General features: G+C 41.3%; 1 protein-coding gene across 4 annotated transcripts in view; it reads right to left on the minus strand.

The window, feature by feature from the left end:
• Positions 1-11,569: 11,569 nt before the first annotated feature.
• LOC118519220 (adhesion G protein-coupled receptor E2) overlaps positions 11,570-16,968 on the minus strand; it is a 56,480-nt gene continuing 51,081 nt past the window's right edge. Inside the window, exons 18-19 of one of the 4 annotated variants that reach the window (XM_078054410.1) lie at positions 14,177-14,230; positions 11,570-13,688 (exon numbers count right to left, since the gene is read on the minus strand). In XM_078054410.1, coding sequence (XP_077910536.1) covers positions 14,186-14,230 — 45 coding nt within the window. In that variant the 3' untranslated portion in view covers positions 11,570-13,688; positions 14,177-14,185. The remainder of the gene's footprint in view (positions 13,689-14,176; positions 14,231-16,968) is intronic. The other 3 variants (XM_036066554.2, XM_036066555.2, XM_036066556.2) reach the window with 3 other exon arrangements.

Raw genomic sequence — 16,968 nt, forward strand, 5'->3', positions numbered from 1 at the left:
CATGTGATTCTTGTTCTTTCTTTTGTTAATGTATCGTATCACATTGATTGATTTGCGGTTGTTGAACCAACCTTGCAGCCCAGGGATAAATCCAACTTGGTCATGGTTAATAATCCTTTTAATGTACTGTTGGATCCTATTGGCTAATATTTTGGTGAGAATTTTTGCATCCATGTTCATCAAGGAAATTGGTCTGTAATTCTCCTTTTTGATGGGGTCTTTGTCTGGTTTAGGGATCAAGGTAATGGTGGCCTCATAAAATGGGTTTGGAAGTTTTCCTTCCATTGCTATTTTTTGGAACAGTTTCAGAATTGGTACTAATTCTTCTTAAAATATTTGGTAGAATTCCCCTGGGAAGCCATCTGGCCCTGGGCTTTAGTTTGTTGGGAGATTTTTGATGACGGCTTCAATTTCCTTAGTGGTTATAGCTCTGTTCAGGTTTTCTATTTCTTCCTGGTTCAGTTTTGGTAGTTGATACATCTCTTCGAATGCATCCATTTCTTCCAGGTTATCTAATTTGCTGTCATAGAGTTGCTCATATGTTCTTATAATTGTATTTCTTTGGTGTTGGTTGTGATCTCTCCTCTTTCATTCATGATTTTGTTGATTTGGGTCATTTCTCTTTTCCTTTTGGTAATTCTGGCCAGGGATTTATCAATCTTGTTAATTGTTTCAAAGAACCAGCTCCTAGTTTCGTTGATCTGTTCTACTGTTCTTTTGGTTTCTATTTCATTGATTTCTGCTTTGATCTTTATTCTTTCTCTTCTCCTGCTGGGTTTAGGCTTTATTTGCTGTTTTTTCTCTAGCTCTTTTGGGTGTAGGGTTAGGTTGTGTACTTCAGACCTTTCTTGTTTCTTGAGAAAGGCTTGTATTGCTATATACCTTCCTCTTAGGACTGCATTTGCTGCATCCCAAAGATTTTGAACAGTTGTGTTTTCATTTTCATTGGTTTCCATGAATTTTTTAAATTCTTCTTTAATTTCCTGGTTGACCCATTCATTCTTTAGTAGGATGCTCTTTAGCCTCCATGTATTTGAGTTCTTTCTGACTTTCCTCTTGTGATTGAGTTCTAGTTTCAAAGCATTGTGGTCTGAAAATATGCAGGGAATGATCCCAATCTTTGGGTACCAGTTGAAACCTGATTTGTGACCTAGGATGTGATCTATTCTGGAGAATGTTCTCTGGGCACTAGAGAAGAATGTGTATTCCGAGGCTTTGGGATGGAATGTTCTGAATATATCTGTGAAGTCCATTTGGTCCAGTGTGCCATTTAAAGTCTTTATTTCCTTGTTGATTTTTTGCTTAGATGATCTGTCCATTTCCATGAGGGGGGTGTTAAAGTCCCCCACTATTATTGTATTGTTGTCAATGTGATTCGTTGCTTTTGTTATAAATTGGCTTATATAATTGGCTGCTCCCATGTTAGGGGCATAGATATTTACAATTGTTAGATCTTCTTGTTGGATAGACCCTTTAAGTAGGAAAAGGTGTCCTTCCTCATCCCTGATTACAATCTTTGGTTTAAAATCTAATTTGTCTGATATAAGGATTGCCACCCCAGCTTTTCTTTGGTGTCCATTAGCATGGTAAATGGTTTTCCATCCCCTCACTTTCCATCTGGGGACGTCCTTGGGCCTAAAATGAGTCTCTTGCAGACAGCATATCGATGGGTCTTGTTTTTTAATCCAATCTGATAGCCTGTGTCTTTTGATTGGAGCATTTAGCCCATTTACATTCAGGGTAACTATTGAAAGATATGAATTTAGTGCCATTGTATTGCCTGTGAGGTGACTGTTACTGTATATTGTCTGTGTTCCTTTCTGGTCTATGTTGCTTTTAGGCTCTCTCTTTGCTTAGAGGACCCCTTTCAATAGTTCTTGTAGGGTTGGTTTCGTGTTTGTGAATTCCTTCCGTTTTTGTTTGTCCTGGAAGCTTTTTATCTCTCCTTCTATTTTCAATGACAGCCTAGCCAGATATAGTATTCTTGGCTGCATACTTTTCTCATTTAGTACTCTGAATATATCCTGCCAGTCCTTTCTGGCTTGCCAGGTCTCTGTGGATAGGTCTGTTGCCAATCTAATGTTTCTACCATTGTAGGTTACAGATCTCTTCTCCCGAGCTGCTTTCAGGATTTTCTCTTTGTCTGTGAGACTCGTAAGTTTTACTATTAGATGTCGGGGTGTTGACCCATTTTTATTGATATTGAGAGGGCTTCTCTGTGCCTCCTGGATTTTGATGCCTGTTTCCTTCCCCAAATTCGGGAAGTTCTCTGCTATAATTTGCTCCAATATACCTTCTGCCCCTCTCTTTCGTTCTTCTTCTTCTGGGATCCCAATTATTCTAATGTTGTTTCGTCTGATGGTATCGCTTATCTCTCGAATTCTGCCCTCATGATCCAGTATTTGTTTATCTCTCTTTTTCTCAGCTTCTTTATTTTCCATCATTTGGTCTTCTATATCACTGATTCTCTCCTCTGCCTCATTTATCCTAGGAGTTAGAGCCGCCATTTTTTATTGCACCTCATTAATAACTTTTTTGATTTCGACTTGGTTAGATATTAGTTCTTTTATTTCTCCAGAAAGGGTTTCTCTAATAACTTCCATGCTTTTTTCAAGCCCAGCTAGTATCTTTAAAATCATGATCTGAATTCTAGGTCCGACATCATACTAATGTCCATATTGAGTAGGTCCCTGGCAGTCGGTACTATCTCTTGTTCTTTTTGTTGAGGTGATTTTTTTCTGTCTTGTCATTTTGTCCAGAGGAGAATAGATGAATGAGAGAACAAAATGCTAACAGGGTAACAACGTCCCCAGAAAATAGACTCTAAACAAATCAGAAAAGACCTGAAACCAGGGGGGAAAGAAAGGAAAAGAAAGAAAAAAGAAAAAGAAAAAAAAAGAAAAAGATAAAAACAAACAAAAACAGAACAAAACAAAAAAAACAGAATATGATCAAATATGTTCAGGCTGGTGCATAGTTCAGTGCCACACACTAGATTTTGGGCGTATTTTGGTGATTTAGAAGAAAGTGCCTCCCAAAATTTTAAAGAAAGAAAAACTTATATATGTACAAAAATAAGGGTTGATACGATGAAGGGATGGAATATATCTGTAAAGATGAAAATTATAAATGATTTTATAAAAGGAATTGATAATATAAGAAGTTGTTTGAAAAAAGAAAGAAGAGGATTTAAAAAAAAAAAGAAAAAAAAGGGAGAGAATGTGATCAGGCAGGAGACTAGAACAAAGCCATACACTAGAGATTTAGGGTATACTTTGATCTGTTAGAAGAAACTGTATCTCAAAATTTTAAAGAGAGAACTACATATATATATATGCCAAAAATAAGGGTAACTACTATGAAGGGATAGAATATGACTCTAAAAATGAATATAAAAATGTTTTTTAAAAAGGGGATTGATAAGATGTTGGTTGAAAAAGGGAAAAAGAAAAATTCAAAAAAAAAAAAAAAGACCGTTAAAAAAATTAACTTTGAAAGACTAAAGAATCATGGTAAAAAAGCCATGGATTATATGTGCAGTATTCTCCTAGCGCTGGAGTTCTGCTGTTCTCATTGATCGGTAAACTTGGTCTCGGCTGGCTGTTCTTGCTGATCTTTTGGGGGAGGGGCCTGTTGCCGTGGTTCCCAAATGTCTTTGCCGGAGGCGGAATTGCCCGGCCCTTGCCGGTCCGGGCTAAGTAATCTGCTCGGGTTTGCTCTCAGGAGCTTTTGTTCCCTGCAAGCTTTCCGTACAGCTTTGGAGGACGAGAGTGAAAATGGTGGCCTCCCAATCTCCGACCCAGAGGAGCCGAGAACTTGGGGCCCCGCTCCTCAGTGAGCCCCCAGAGAAAAGCCAATCATTCCTGTCTCCCCGGTCTCTGGCCACACTCTGTGCTCACCCGGCCTGTGACCGAGCATTTCTATCTCTGGCACACGACCCCGTGTGGTCTCCAACCCAGCAGATCCCTGTGGTGCGCTCCTGCGCCACTAGTCCCAGGGGAGGAAGGGGACTCTCCCCAGATCCCCTGCTTGTTGGGTCTTGCTGGAGGACCAGTGGCCCGACTGTGCCCTGGATCACGGTTTATAGCAACCCCGAGCTGAGAGCCCACTCCTCAGCTCTGTCTCTGCAGCCGGCTTCCCCACTCCGATACCTGGGAGCTCTGCCACACTCAGGCACCCCTGGTCTTTCTGTGACCCCGAGGGTCCTGAAACCACACTGTCCCGCGAGGGTTCCACCCCCCACTTAGCCACTAGAGCGACGTCCCTCAGCGGAGCCGACTGCTAAAAGTTCCGATTTTGTGCTCCGCGGCTCTATCACTTGCCAGAAGTGGCTGACGGAGACCCTTTCCCCCACCGTCTATCCTCCCGAATATCGCCTCGGATTCACTTCTCCGCACGTCCTACCTTCCAGAAAGTGGTCGCTTTTCTGTTCAGAGAGTTGTTGCTATTCTTTCCTTTGATCTCCTGTTGAGTTTGTAGGTGCTCAGAATGGTTTGATCCCTATCCTGCTGAATTCCTGAGACCAGACGAAATCCAGGTCTCCTACTCCTCTGCCCTCTTGCTCCTCCCCTCCCTTCCTCATCTCTTATTACAGTCTTTGGTTTAAAATCTAATTTGTCTCATATAAGGATTGCCACCCCAGCTTTCTTTTGGTGTCCATTAGCATGGTAAATGGTTTTCCATCCCCTCACTTTCCATCTGGGGGTGTCTTTGGGTCTAAAATGAGTCTCTTGCAGACAGCATATCGATGGGTCTTGTTTTTTAATCCAATTTGATAGCCTGTGTCTTTTGATTGGGGCATTTAGCCCACTTACATTCAGGGTAACTATTGAAAGATATGAATTTAGTGCCACTGTATTGCCTGTAAGGTGACTGTTACTGTATATTGTCTGTGTTCCTTTCTGGTCTATGTTGCTTTTAGGCTCTCTCTTTGCTTAGAGGACCCCTTTCAATATTTCTTGTAAGGCTGGTTTCGTGTTTGCAAATTCCTTTAGTTTTTTTTGTCCTGGAAGCTTTTTATCTCTCTTCTATTTTCAATGACAGCCTAGCCGGATATAGTATTCTTGACTGCATATTTTTCTCATTTAGTACTCTGAATATATCCTGCCAGTCCTTTCTGGCTTGCCAGGTCTCTGTGGATAGGTCTGTTGCCAATGTAATGTTTTTACCATTGTAGGTTACAGATCTCTTCTCCCGAGCTGCTTTCAGGATTTTCTCTTTGTCTCTGAGACTCGTAAGTTTTACTATTAGATGTCGGGGTGTTGACCTATTTTTATTGATATTGAGAGGGCTTCTCTGTGCCTCCTGGATTTTGATGCCTGTTTCCTTCCCCAAATTCAGGAAGTTCTCTGCTATAATTTGCTCCAATATACCTTCTGTCCCTCTCTTTCGTTCTTCTTCTTCTGGGATCCCAATTATTCTAATGTTGTTTCGTCTGATGGTATCGCTTATCTCTCGAATTCTGCCCTCATGATCCAGTATTTGTTTATCTCTCTTTTTCTCAGCTTCTTTATTTTCCATCATTTGGTCTTCTATCTCACTGATTTTCTCTTCTGCCTCATTTATCCTAGCAGTTAGAGCCTCCATTTTTTATTGCACCTCATTAATAGCCTTTTGATTTTGACTTGGTTAGATATTAGTTCTTTTATTTCTCCAGAAAGGGTTTCTCTAATAACTTCCATGCTTTTTTCAAGCCCAGCTAGTATCTTTAAAGTCATGATTCTGAACTCTAGGTCCGACATCATACTAATGTCCATATTGAGTAGGTCCCTGGCATTCGGTACTGCCTCTTGTTCTTTTTGTTGAGGTGATTTTTTCCATCTTGTCATTTTGTCTAGAGAATAGATGAATGAGAGAACAAACTGCTAACAGGGTAACAAGGTCCCCAGAAAATATACACTAAACAAATCGGAAAAGACCTGAAACTGGGGGAAAAGAAAGGGAAAGAAGGAAAAAAGAAAAAGAAAAAGATAAAAACAAACAAAAACAAAACAAAACAAAAAAACCAGAATATGATCAAATACGATCAGGCTGGTGCACAGATCAGTGCCACACACTAGATTTTGGGCTTATTTTGGTCTGTTAGAAGAAAGTGCCTCCCAAAATTTTAAAGAAAGAAAAACTTATATATGTACAAAAATAAGGGTTAATATGATGAAAGGATGGAATATGACTGTAAAGATGAAAATTATAGAAGATTTTATAAAAGGAATTGATAAGAAGTTGGTTGAAAAAAGACAGAATAGGATTTTTAAAAAAAGAATAAAAAAGAGGGAGAATGTGATCAGCAGGAGACTAGAACAAAGCCATACACTAGAGATTTAGGGTATATTTTGATCTGTTAGAAGGAACTGTATCTCAAAATTTTAAAGAGAAAACAACTTATATATATATATATGTATATATACATATATACCAAAAATAAGGGTATCTACTATGAAGGGATAGAATATGGCTCTAAAAATGAAAAATAAAAAACATTTTTTTAAAAAAGAGATTGATAAGATGTTGTTTGAAAAAGGGAAAAAGAGGGGGAGGAGCAAGATGGCGGAGGAGTAGGAGACCTGGATTTCATCTGGTCTCAGGAATTCAGCAGGATAGGGATCAAACCATTCTGAGCACCTACAAACTCAACAGAAGATTGAAGAAAAGAATAGAAACAACTCTCTGAACAGAAAAGCGACCACTTTCTGCAAGGTAGGACGTGCAGAGAAGTGAATCCGAGCAATATTCGGGAGGATAGACGGCAGAGGAGGGGGCCTCCGTCGGCCACTTCTGGCAAGTGACAGAGCAGCGGAGCACAAAATCGGAACTTTTAGCAGTCGGCTCCGCTGAGGGACATCGCTCTAGTGGCTAAGCGGGGTGTGGAACCCTCATGGGACAGTGTGGTCTCAGGACCCTCGGGGTCACAGAAAGACCAGGGCTGCCTGAGTGCGGCAGAGCTCCCAGGTATCAGAGCGGGGAAGCCGGCTGCAGAGACAGAACCGAGGAGCAGGCTCTCAGCTCGGGGTTGCCATAAACCATGATCCGCAGCACCGTCGGGCCACTGCTCCTCCAGCAGGGACCCAACAAGTGGCATATCCGGGGAGACTCTCCTTCCTCCCCTGGGAGAAGCAGTGCAGGAGCACACGGCAGGGATCTGCTGGGTTTGGAGACTCCATACGGGGTCGGGTGCCAGAGATAGAAACGCTCTGTCACAGGCCAGGTGAGCACGGAGTGCAGCCTGAGACCGGGGAGACAGGAGTGATTGACTGCTTTTCTCTGGGGGCTCACTGAGGAGCGGAGCCCCGAGTTCTCGGCTCCTCTGGGGGGGAGATTGGGAGGCCTCTATTTTCACTCTTGTCCTCCAAAGCTGTACGGAAAGCTTGCAGGGAACAAAAGCTCCCGAGAGCAAACCCTAGCGGATTACTTAGCACAGACCCTGCAAGTGCTGGGCAATTCTGCCTCCAGCAAAGACACTTCAGATCCACGGCCACAAGCCTCTCCCCCAGAAGATCAGCAAGAACAGCCAGCCAAGACCAAGTTTACTGATCAATGAGAACGGCAGAACTACAGCGCTAGGGCAATACTGCACATAGAATTCATAGCTTTTTTTACTATGATTCTTTAGTCTTTCAAAGTTAATTTTTTTTTCAATCTATACTTTCAGGTCCATCCCAATCAAACTTCCAATGACATTTTTCAAAGTGCTGGAACCAACAATCCTAAAATTTGTATGGAATCAGAAAAGACCCCGAATCACCAAGGAAATGTTGAAAAAGAAAAACAAAGCTGGGGCCATCACGTTGCCCAATTTCAAGCTACATTACAAAGCAAGAATCACCAAGACAGCATGGTACTGGAACAAAAACAGACATATAGACCAATGGAACAGAATAGGGAGCCCAGATATGGACCCTCAACTCTATGGTCAAATAATCTTCGATCTAGCAGGAAAAAATATGCAATGGAAAAAAGACAGTCTCTTCAGGAAATGGTGCTGGGAAAACTGGACAGCCACATGCAGAAGAATGAAACTCAACCATTCTCTAACATCATACACAAAGATAAACTCAAAATGGTTGAAAGACCTCAATGTGAGACAGGAATCCATCAAAATCCTAGAGGAGAACACAGTCAATAACCTCTTTGACATCAGCCACAGCAACTTCTTTCAAGATACATCTCCAAAAGCTAGTGAAACAAAAGCAAAAATGAATTTTTGGGACTTCATCAAGAGAAAAACCTTCTGCACAGCAAAGGAAATAGTCAACGAAACAAAGAGGCAACCCACAGAATGGGAGAAGATATTTGCAAATGACACTACAGATAAAGGGCTGGTATCCAAGATCTATAAAGAACTTCTCAAACTCAACACCCAAAAAACAAATAATCAAGTCAAAAAATGGGCAGAACACATGAAAAGACACTTCTCTGAAGATGACATACAAATGGCTAATAGACACACGAAAAAATGTTCATCATTATTGGCCATCAGGGAAATTCAAATCAAAACCACCTTGAGATACCACCTCACACCAGTTAGAATGGCAAAAATTGACAAGGCAAGAAACAACAAATGTTGGAGAGGTTGTGGAGAACGGGGAATCCTCTTACACTGTTGGTGGGAATGCAAGTTGGTACAGCCACTTTGGAAAACAGTGTGGAGGTTCCTCAAAAAAATTAAAAATAGAGCTACCCTATGACCCAGCAATTGCACTTCTGGGTATTTACCCCAAAGACACAGATGTAGTGAAAAGAAGGGCCATATGCACCCCAATGTTCATAGCAGCAATGTCCACAATAGCCAAACTGTGGAAAGAGCCGAGATGCCCTTCAACAGATGAATAGGTAATGAATATGTTGTCCATATACACAGACATCTTTATTTTAAGTTTTATTTTGAAATAAACATAGATTGACAAGATGTTTCAAAAACAATACCTAGTTGCTGGAGTGGTGGGGGGTGGGAGGGATGGGGTAGCTGGGTGATAGACATTGGGGAGGGTATGTGCTATGGTGAGCGCTCTGAATTGTGTAAGACTGATGAATCACAGACCTGTACCTCTGAAACAAATAATACATTATATGTTAAAAAAAAAAAAAAAAGAAGAAGAAGAAGAAGATAGCAGGAGGGGAAGAATGAAGGGGAGGAAATCGGAGGGGGAGAGGAACCATGACAGACTCTGGACTCTGAGAAACAAACTGAGGGTTCTAGAGGGGAGGGGGTTGGAGGATGGGTTAGCCTGGTGATGGGTATTGAAGAGGGCATGTTCTGCATGGAGCACTGGGTATTATACACAAACAATGAATCATGGAACACTACATCTAAAACTAATGATGTAATGTATGGTGATTAACATAATTAAAAAAAAAAACAATACCTAGAGGTCCTTCCCCTGGCTTCCTGCAAAAGATATATTTTATGTATTTAGGTTCTTATGTAACAGTAGTCAAATATCTAAACCGGGAAACTGACATGGCACAATGGGAGTGTACAGTTTTGTGACATTTCATCACATGTGTGGATTCCTGTAACTGTCACTGCCATAAATTAGATAAGTATCCCATCACCGCAAAGCTCTCCCTCATGCAACCCCAACAATCCTAAACCTTGGCATGTCTAGAACCAAGGTGTTTTTATTCTTCAGCAATTCAGTCTGAGATACACATTTATTGATAAAGTAAAATATTCCTGCTATGTTTTAAAAGATGAGAAAAACATACCCAAAATGTTCCACTACTCTCTGATGGAATTATGGTGATTTTCTTTGCATTTTTACATTTTCTTTGTTTTCCCCATGTCCATGTGTAGTAGAATTGAGCACTGCCATAATAATACAGTATTAAAGAGGTGTCATAAACCACAGAAATTTTTTTCTCAAATTTTTCCTGGAGGCTGGATTCCAAGGTCAACATGCCGGCAGGGTTGGTTTCTGGTGAGAGCTCCCTCCTGACTTGTAGATGGCTGCCTGCACCCTGTGTCCTCGTATGATCTTTCCTCTGTGTATGGAGAAAGAGTGGGAGAGAGAGGGAAGGAGGGAGGGAGGGAAGGATAGAAACAGAGAGGGATGGATGAAGGGAGAGAGAAAACAGTGGTGTCCTCTAGTTATAAACCAGAACTCTTCACTCTGCATCCCCCTGGCCACATGCCAGCACTGCCCTATCCCCACCCCACCACTCTTCCTCTGGCCTGTATTCCTTCCACAAAGAACTTCTGTGCCGCTCCCAGGACTGAGGACTCCAGATGCCCCATAATCTTGGATGTGCCCCTCCACCACCCTCAAGCCTCTGTACCTTTACAACCCATCATGGGATTGCTGAAGATCTTCCCACGGGGAAATATGAATCTGGATAACAGCAACAGGCTGGGATATTAAGGAGAGCACATATTGCATGGAGCACTGTGTGTTATACACAAACCATGAATCATGGAACACTACACCAAAAGCTAATGATGTACTGTATGGTGACTAACATAACATAATAATAAAAAAAAAGAAGCAGTGGTATATATTTATACAGTTTAATATTACTCAGCCAACAAAAAGAATTAAGTCTTGCTATTTGCAACAGGGTGGATGGAACTGAAGGGTATTATGTTAAGTAAAATGATTCAGTCAGAGAAAGACAAATACCATATGATTTCACTCGTACATGGAATTTAAGAAACAAAACAGATGAATATAGGGGAAGGGAAGGAAACAAAATAAGATGAAAATTGAGCGGGAGGCAAACCACATGAGACGCTGAACTCTAGGAAACCAACTGAGGGTTGCTGGAGGGGAGGGGAGTGAGGGGATGTGGTAATTGGGTTTTGGGCATTAAGGAGGGCAATTGATGTAATGAGCACTGGGTATTATATACAACTGGTTAATCATTAAATTCTACCTATGAAACTGTTAAAAAAAAAAAAAAAAAAGTAAAGATATGGGGACAAATGCTGAGATCAGCCTCCCAAACCATAACCTAGGGATACAGCCATCAGTTCACCCTAGTGCTCCTTACTACCTGCCTTCCCTAGCCAGGGTTTGGTCCACGTCTACCATGTCCCCACAGGGACAAGGTCCCATAGACCACAGTAACTACTATACTGTATCTTCCCTTTCTTCTGGTTTCCCACCTTACAGATTGTTGTGGACTAAATGTTTGTGACCCTCTACCCAATTCACATGTTGAATCCCTAGCCCCTCCCCCCCATGTGTGGTATTTGGTGATGGGGTTTGTGGGAGATAATTAGAATGAGATCAGTGTGGGGCCCTTATGTTGGGATTAGTGACCTTGTAAGAAGAAACATCTGAGGGGCAACTGGGTAGTTCAGTGGGTTGAGCATCTGTCTTCAGCTCAGGTCATGATCCCAGCGTCGGGGATCCAGTCCCACTTCAGGCTCCTTGCTCAGTGGGGAACCTACTTCTCCCTCTGCCTGCTGCTCCCCCTGCTTTTATTCTGTCTCTCTCTCTCTTTCTCTCTCTCTCTCTCTCTCACACACACACACACAAATAAATAATAAATAAATAAATAAATAAATAAATAAATAATCTTTGAAAAGAAAAAAGAAGAGACACCTGAGGGTTTTCCTTTTTTTCACTTTATACTTGAGAAGGGAGAAAAGGCCATGGGAGCACACAGTGAGAAGGTAGCCAGGAAGAGTTACATCCTTTGGGTTGCATCCTTTTCTGAAACCTCTCCTTCCTACAAAGACTCTTCCACATGCTGAACATCTATGAGCTGGAAAACCCACTTCATCAGACTCTTCCACATGCTGAACATCTATGAGCTGAAACAACCCCCCAGTCTATGATATTTTGTTATGGGAATCTAAGCTAATGCACAGGTCTTCGGGATTCCCTGACATGGGAATCAAGTCTACCTTGTTCATGTCCATTTCTATCAACGTAGCATTATGACTTAAAGAGTAATGCTTAACAAATACTTGAAAAGCGCCTGAATAAATTGGTGTGGATGAAGAGCTTCCCAGAACATCCTAGGATAGAGGTCAGCAAACTACAGCCCATGGGCCAAATCTGGCTCACCACCTGGTTTTGTACAGACCACAAGGTAAGAATAGTCTTTACATTTTTAAACAGGTGAAAAATATCAAAAGAAGAATGATATTTTGTGTCATGTGAACATCACATGAAATTCAAATTAAGTGTCCAAAAATAAAGTTTTATTAAAACACAGTCATGATCATTCATTATAGAGGATTTCATGCTACAATGGCAGACTTAAATTGTTGCTATAGATTCTAGCCATGATGGTCAATTTCGTGTGTCCTCTTGACTGGGCAAGAGGATGCCAGATAGCTGGTTAAACATAAATTCTGGTTGAATCTGTAAGGGTGTTTACGGAAGGGATTAGCATTTGAGTTGGATTGGGTAACACAGAAGACCCTCTCCAATGTGGATGGGCATCATCCAGTCCCTTGAGAGCCTGAATAAAATAAAAAAGTGGAGGAAGATTGAATTAACGCAGCCTGATGGTTTGACAGGAACATCCATCTTCTACAATCAACATACCTAGTTCTCAGGCTTTCAGACCCAGAATGGAATATACACCATCAGCTTTTGGGATCCCAGACCTTCAACCTACACCACCGTTTTTCTGGGTCTCCAGCTAGCAGACAGCAGATTGTGGGACTTAGCTCCATAATCATGTGAGTCCATACCTCATTATAAATCACTTCATAAAAATGTGTGTGTGTGTGTGTGTGTGTGTGTGTGTGTGTGTGTGTCCTTTTGGTTCTATTTCTCTGGACAACCCTGACTAATACACTGGTCCACAAGGACTAAAACAGACATATCATGATCTGAGTTTTCAAACTATCTGTATCATCATATGATGAGACAAGATGGTGTCTGTGAAATGCATTATACTTCAATTGTCCAGCAATAGAAATGTAATTTACAGAAATCTTTCAGCCTCTGAGTCAACTCTAGGTGCAAAAATCACTTTACTGCCCCCTTAAATCTCCATGAAGGCAAAACCTGTGTCTCTCTTGGTCTCTGCCTTAGACCTAATGAGAAATCAATATATTTGAATGAATGAATAATTAACTGCACAGAAAACAGAACCAAGAAATTTCAAAATCCATACTATGGCGAACTTTTCCATTCTTTTTTTTTTTAAAGATTTTATTTATTCATTTGAGACACAGAGATACAGAGAGAGAGAGAGAAAGCATGAGCAGGGAGAGAGGCAGAGGGAGAGGGAGAAGCAGGCTTCTCGCTGAGCCAGGAGCCCACTGTGGGGCTCGATCCCAGGACCCTGGGATCATGACCTGAGCCGAAGGCAGACGCTTAACCATCTGAGCCACCCAGGCGCCCCCGAACTTTTCCATTCTTATGGATGCTTTTGGTAGTAAAATCCGATGAGGTGGGTTTTCCAGCTCATAGATGTTCAGCATGTGGAAGAGTCTTTGTAGGAAGGAGAAGTTTCAGAAAAGCATGTAACCCAAAGTGACCAAGAAATTGGGCCACATCTGGCCCTTTATATGTGGAAAGTTTTCTGGGCACACTGAAAGACACAGAAAAATTCCAGATTATGCAGGTCTTGATGTCAAACATAGTTGACTTCTTTCACATTATTGACGTGGTGAATTTCTTGAAACACACACAACAGTCTTGTTTATCCTCTCATTTGCTCAGAGAATAACCGTTCCAATTTTCCATGGGATAAGTGGATATAACTCAAGATATTTTTTAATTAACCTAGAAAAAATAATATTTAGAAATGTTATAAAAGACTACAGAAAGATAATTCTAAAGATTCTTTTGGGGCATCTGGGTGACTCAGTCAGGTACAGGTCTGACCCCTGGTTTGAGCTCAGATTATGATGAGGGTTGTGAGATCGAGCCCCATGTTGGGCTCCATGCTAAGCACAGAGTCTGCTTGAGATTCTCTCTCCCTCCCCCTCTGCCCCTCCCACTCATTCTCTCTCTCCCCCTAAATTAATAAATAAATATTTTTAAAATTTTCCTATGAAAAACAAAATAAGAAATTTAATTAATCCTTCAATCACAAAATTTCCTTGTCAGTAAATAGGTCAGAGGAAGAGCAAAAGGCCATACACTATTATATTTGGTGAGACCCTGGTCATCCCAGAAGTCCCATCTCCCTACAAATCTTAACCCCCAAGCTACAGAAGATAGGACCAATGAAATGTGCTACAGGGAAAAAAAAACAAAAAACAAAAAACCTGTCTCTTTCAAGATGTATGTCCTGATCCCTCTGCTTCAAGGTTTGTGAAATGCTGGTTTACATGTAAAGAAATAAAAGAGGGAAGGTGGGAAATTAACACAAGGTTGGAAATGTTATGTGTTGTCAATCACCTAAGATATAAAGGAAAAAACAGTGAATTCTCCTTTTTCTCCCTTATCCTTTGCATTACCTATATGAGTTATTTGTTCCTGGGGCTATAGAAAGCTTAGTGTGATTTCTGGTGTTTGAGTTAGGCAACTTCACATGCTTATCTCTACACAAGAAGGTTATAAAAATGGTGCTTTGTGAAATTACTCAGAACTGAATGCAGGAGCAAATATTGTGGTTTTCTTGAACAAGACTTCAGGAAGCCACAGAAGAGATGCCAAGATGAGGGGGAGACATTCCTATATCTTTAAACATGAGAGGCACCAAATTTTAAGAGACAGGAGAAAATACAACTACATTAAGGAATGGATTTGCTTGGTCCTTTGCTCACAGACAGTAGAAACAGCTGATCAGATGACTTACATTTTACACAGCTATCTGATGCTATTTTTCTCACAGAAAGTATATTTCTTCACTGTGCAGATCATCTCAGGGGAGGGGGGTTGATATTTACTCAAACACTATAACACCAGGCAGATTTTCATGGTTCTACAATAGGCAAACCAAAACTATGTACGGTAGACAGAGCAATGATTCTCCCAAAGATGCCCACATTCTCCTCTCTGAATCCTGTGACTATGTCACTCCACATGGGAAAAAAAATGGACTTTGAGCTAAAATTAAGTTATGTATCTTAGATGGGAAGTGAGGCAGTGTAATGACTAAGGTCTTTTTAAAAGAAAGAGGGAGGAAGGAGAGTCGAAGACAGGAAAAGAGATACAACTGACAAAAGCAGGGGAGAGTGAGTGAGAGTGAGAGAGTTTTGAAGATACTGCAGTGCAGGCTTTGAAAGGTGAATGGAGCAAGGGGACACTATTTCAGGAAAGCAGGCAGACTCTAGGTGATGGAAAAGGTGAGAAATTAGAAACTCTCCTAGAGTCTCCAGAAGGAACTCAGCTCTGCTGACCCCTTGATTTTACTCCCATAAGACCCATTTGAAACTTTGAACTTCTAGACTTGTAAGATATATGTTTGTGCATTTTTTAAAGATTTACTTACTTTCTTATTATGTTCAGTTAGCCAGCATATAGTACATCATTAGTTTTTGATGTAGTGTTCAGTGATTCACTAGTTGCATATAACTCTGGGAAAGAGTATGGAGGGTCCTCAAGATGTTAAAAATACAGCTACACTAAGACCCAGCAATTGTACTACTAGGTATATACCCCAAAGATACAGATGTGGTGAAAAGAAGGGGCACATGCACCCCAAAGTTCATAGCAGCAAAGATTTACTTATTTAATTGAGCAAGAGAGAAAGAGAGAATGAGAGAGTGCAGGGGGGTGGGGAGAGGGAGAGGAGAGAGAATCTCAAGCAGACGTGACACTGAGCCTGGAGCCCACTGTGGGGCTGGATCTCAGGACCCTGAGATCATGACTTGAGCAGAAATCAAGAGTCGGACACTTAACGAATGAGCCACCCAGGCACCCCTAATATTTGTGTTGTTCTTAGCAATAAATCTGTGAAAACTTGTAACAACAGCAAAAGGAAACTAATACAATTGAAGTATATATGTGGAAATGAGTGAGGGAAGCTCAGATCCTATTCAGGGACTCCTAGGGAAAAGCTCCAAGGGATGACGATATGGCCCTGCTCAGGCTGAGCTAACTAAAGAACACGGAGGTTAAGTACTGTTAGCATTCTCTAAACAGAAAGGTATGAACTATTTATTACATTCTTCCTGAATAATGCAAGCCCCAAGTGGGACAGGGCTGTGATACAGCCAGAATGAACATCTCCGATATGTGGGACCCTTCCCTTGTGTGGTGGCATCAGCTGTACCGAGGGATGCTGCATTAGCTCCTGCTTGGTTACATTCACCAGCCTTGGCTGAATCAACATCTACAATGTGTGTGAGAGATGTTCAGCCCCCTCCCACCAATGTATGAGCCACCTGAAAGCCTACACACGGAAGCAAATAACTAGTTCAGAATGAGCAAATTTAAGAAAACTGTCTAGTGTAGGGAAAAGAGGAAGGAGGCAATGGAAGATTTAAGATGTTTAGCAATTTGACCCAGTTCACATAGCAAGCACGTGAGAGAGCTGGTATTTCATTCCAGACCTGCTTCAGTCTGGGAACTACGAGCTACATGATGCTCATGGATCATAAGGAAATATTTGGGTCTTACTCAGTAGACATGATGGTCAATAATGAAACAAAGGGGCAGAGAATTATCTTGATATTCCCAAGAGAAAGTGATATCATAAACTAATCAATTCTTTACTCTACTGTTTTAATACCCTCCCCGTCAGGCAATTCATTCATTCATTTATTCATTCACTTGTTTGCTCACTAGATAATTATCGAGCACTTGGAAAGTTGGAAAGAGATTGGTGAGCAAGACAGTTCTTGCACCTTCTGCAAATGCAGCAATTATGTATTGGGCATTTCTATGTGCCTGGCCCTGTGTGGAATGCTGGGGATACATTAGAGGGAAAAACCAACACAGCACTGTCGGGGCTGAAATCCAGATAGAAGACAGACATTAATGGAACAGTGAAAACCAAGAGTAAATGACTCCGACAACTGCTCTGCAGGAAAGGCACAGGGGCTATCAGAGTGAAAAACAAGAGAATCTGACCCAATCAAGGCAGGAAGAGAAGGCTTCTTGGAGGAATGGA

This window comes from Halichoerus grypus, chromosome 1 (genome assembly GCF_964656455.1).
Source record: "Halichoerus grypus chromosome 1, mHalGry1.hap1.1, whole genome shotgun sequence".
In the NCBI taxonomy this organism is placed as follows: Eukaryota; Metazoa; Chordata; class Mammalia; order Carnivora; family Phocidae; genus Halichoerus; species Halichoerus grypus.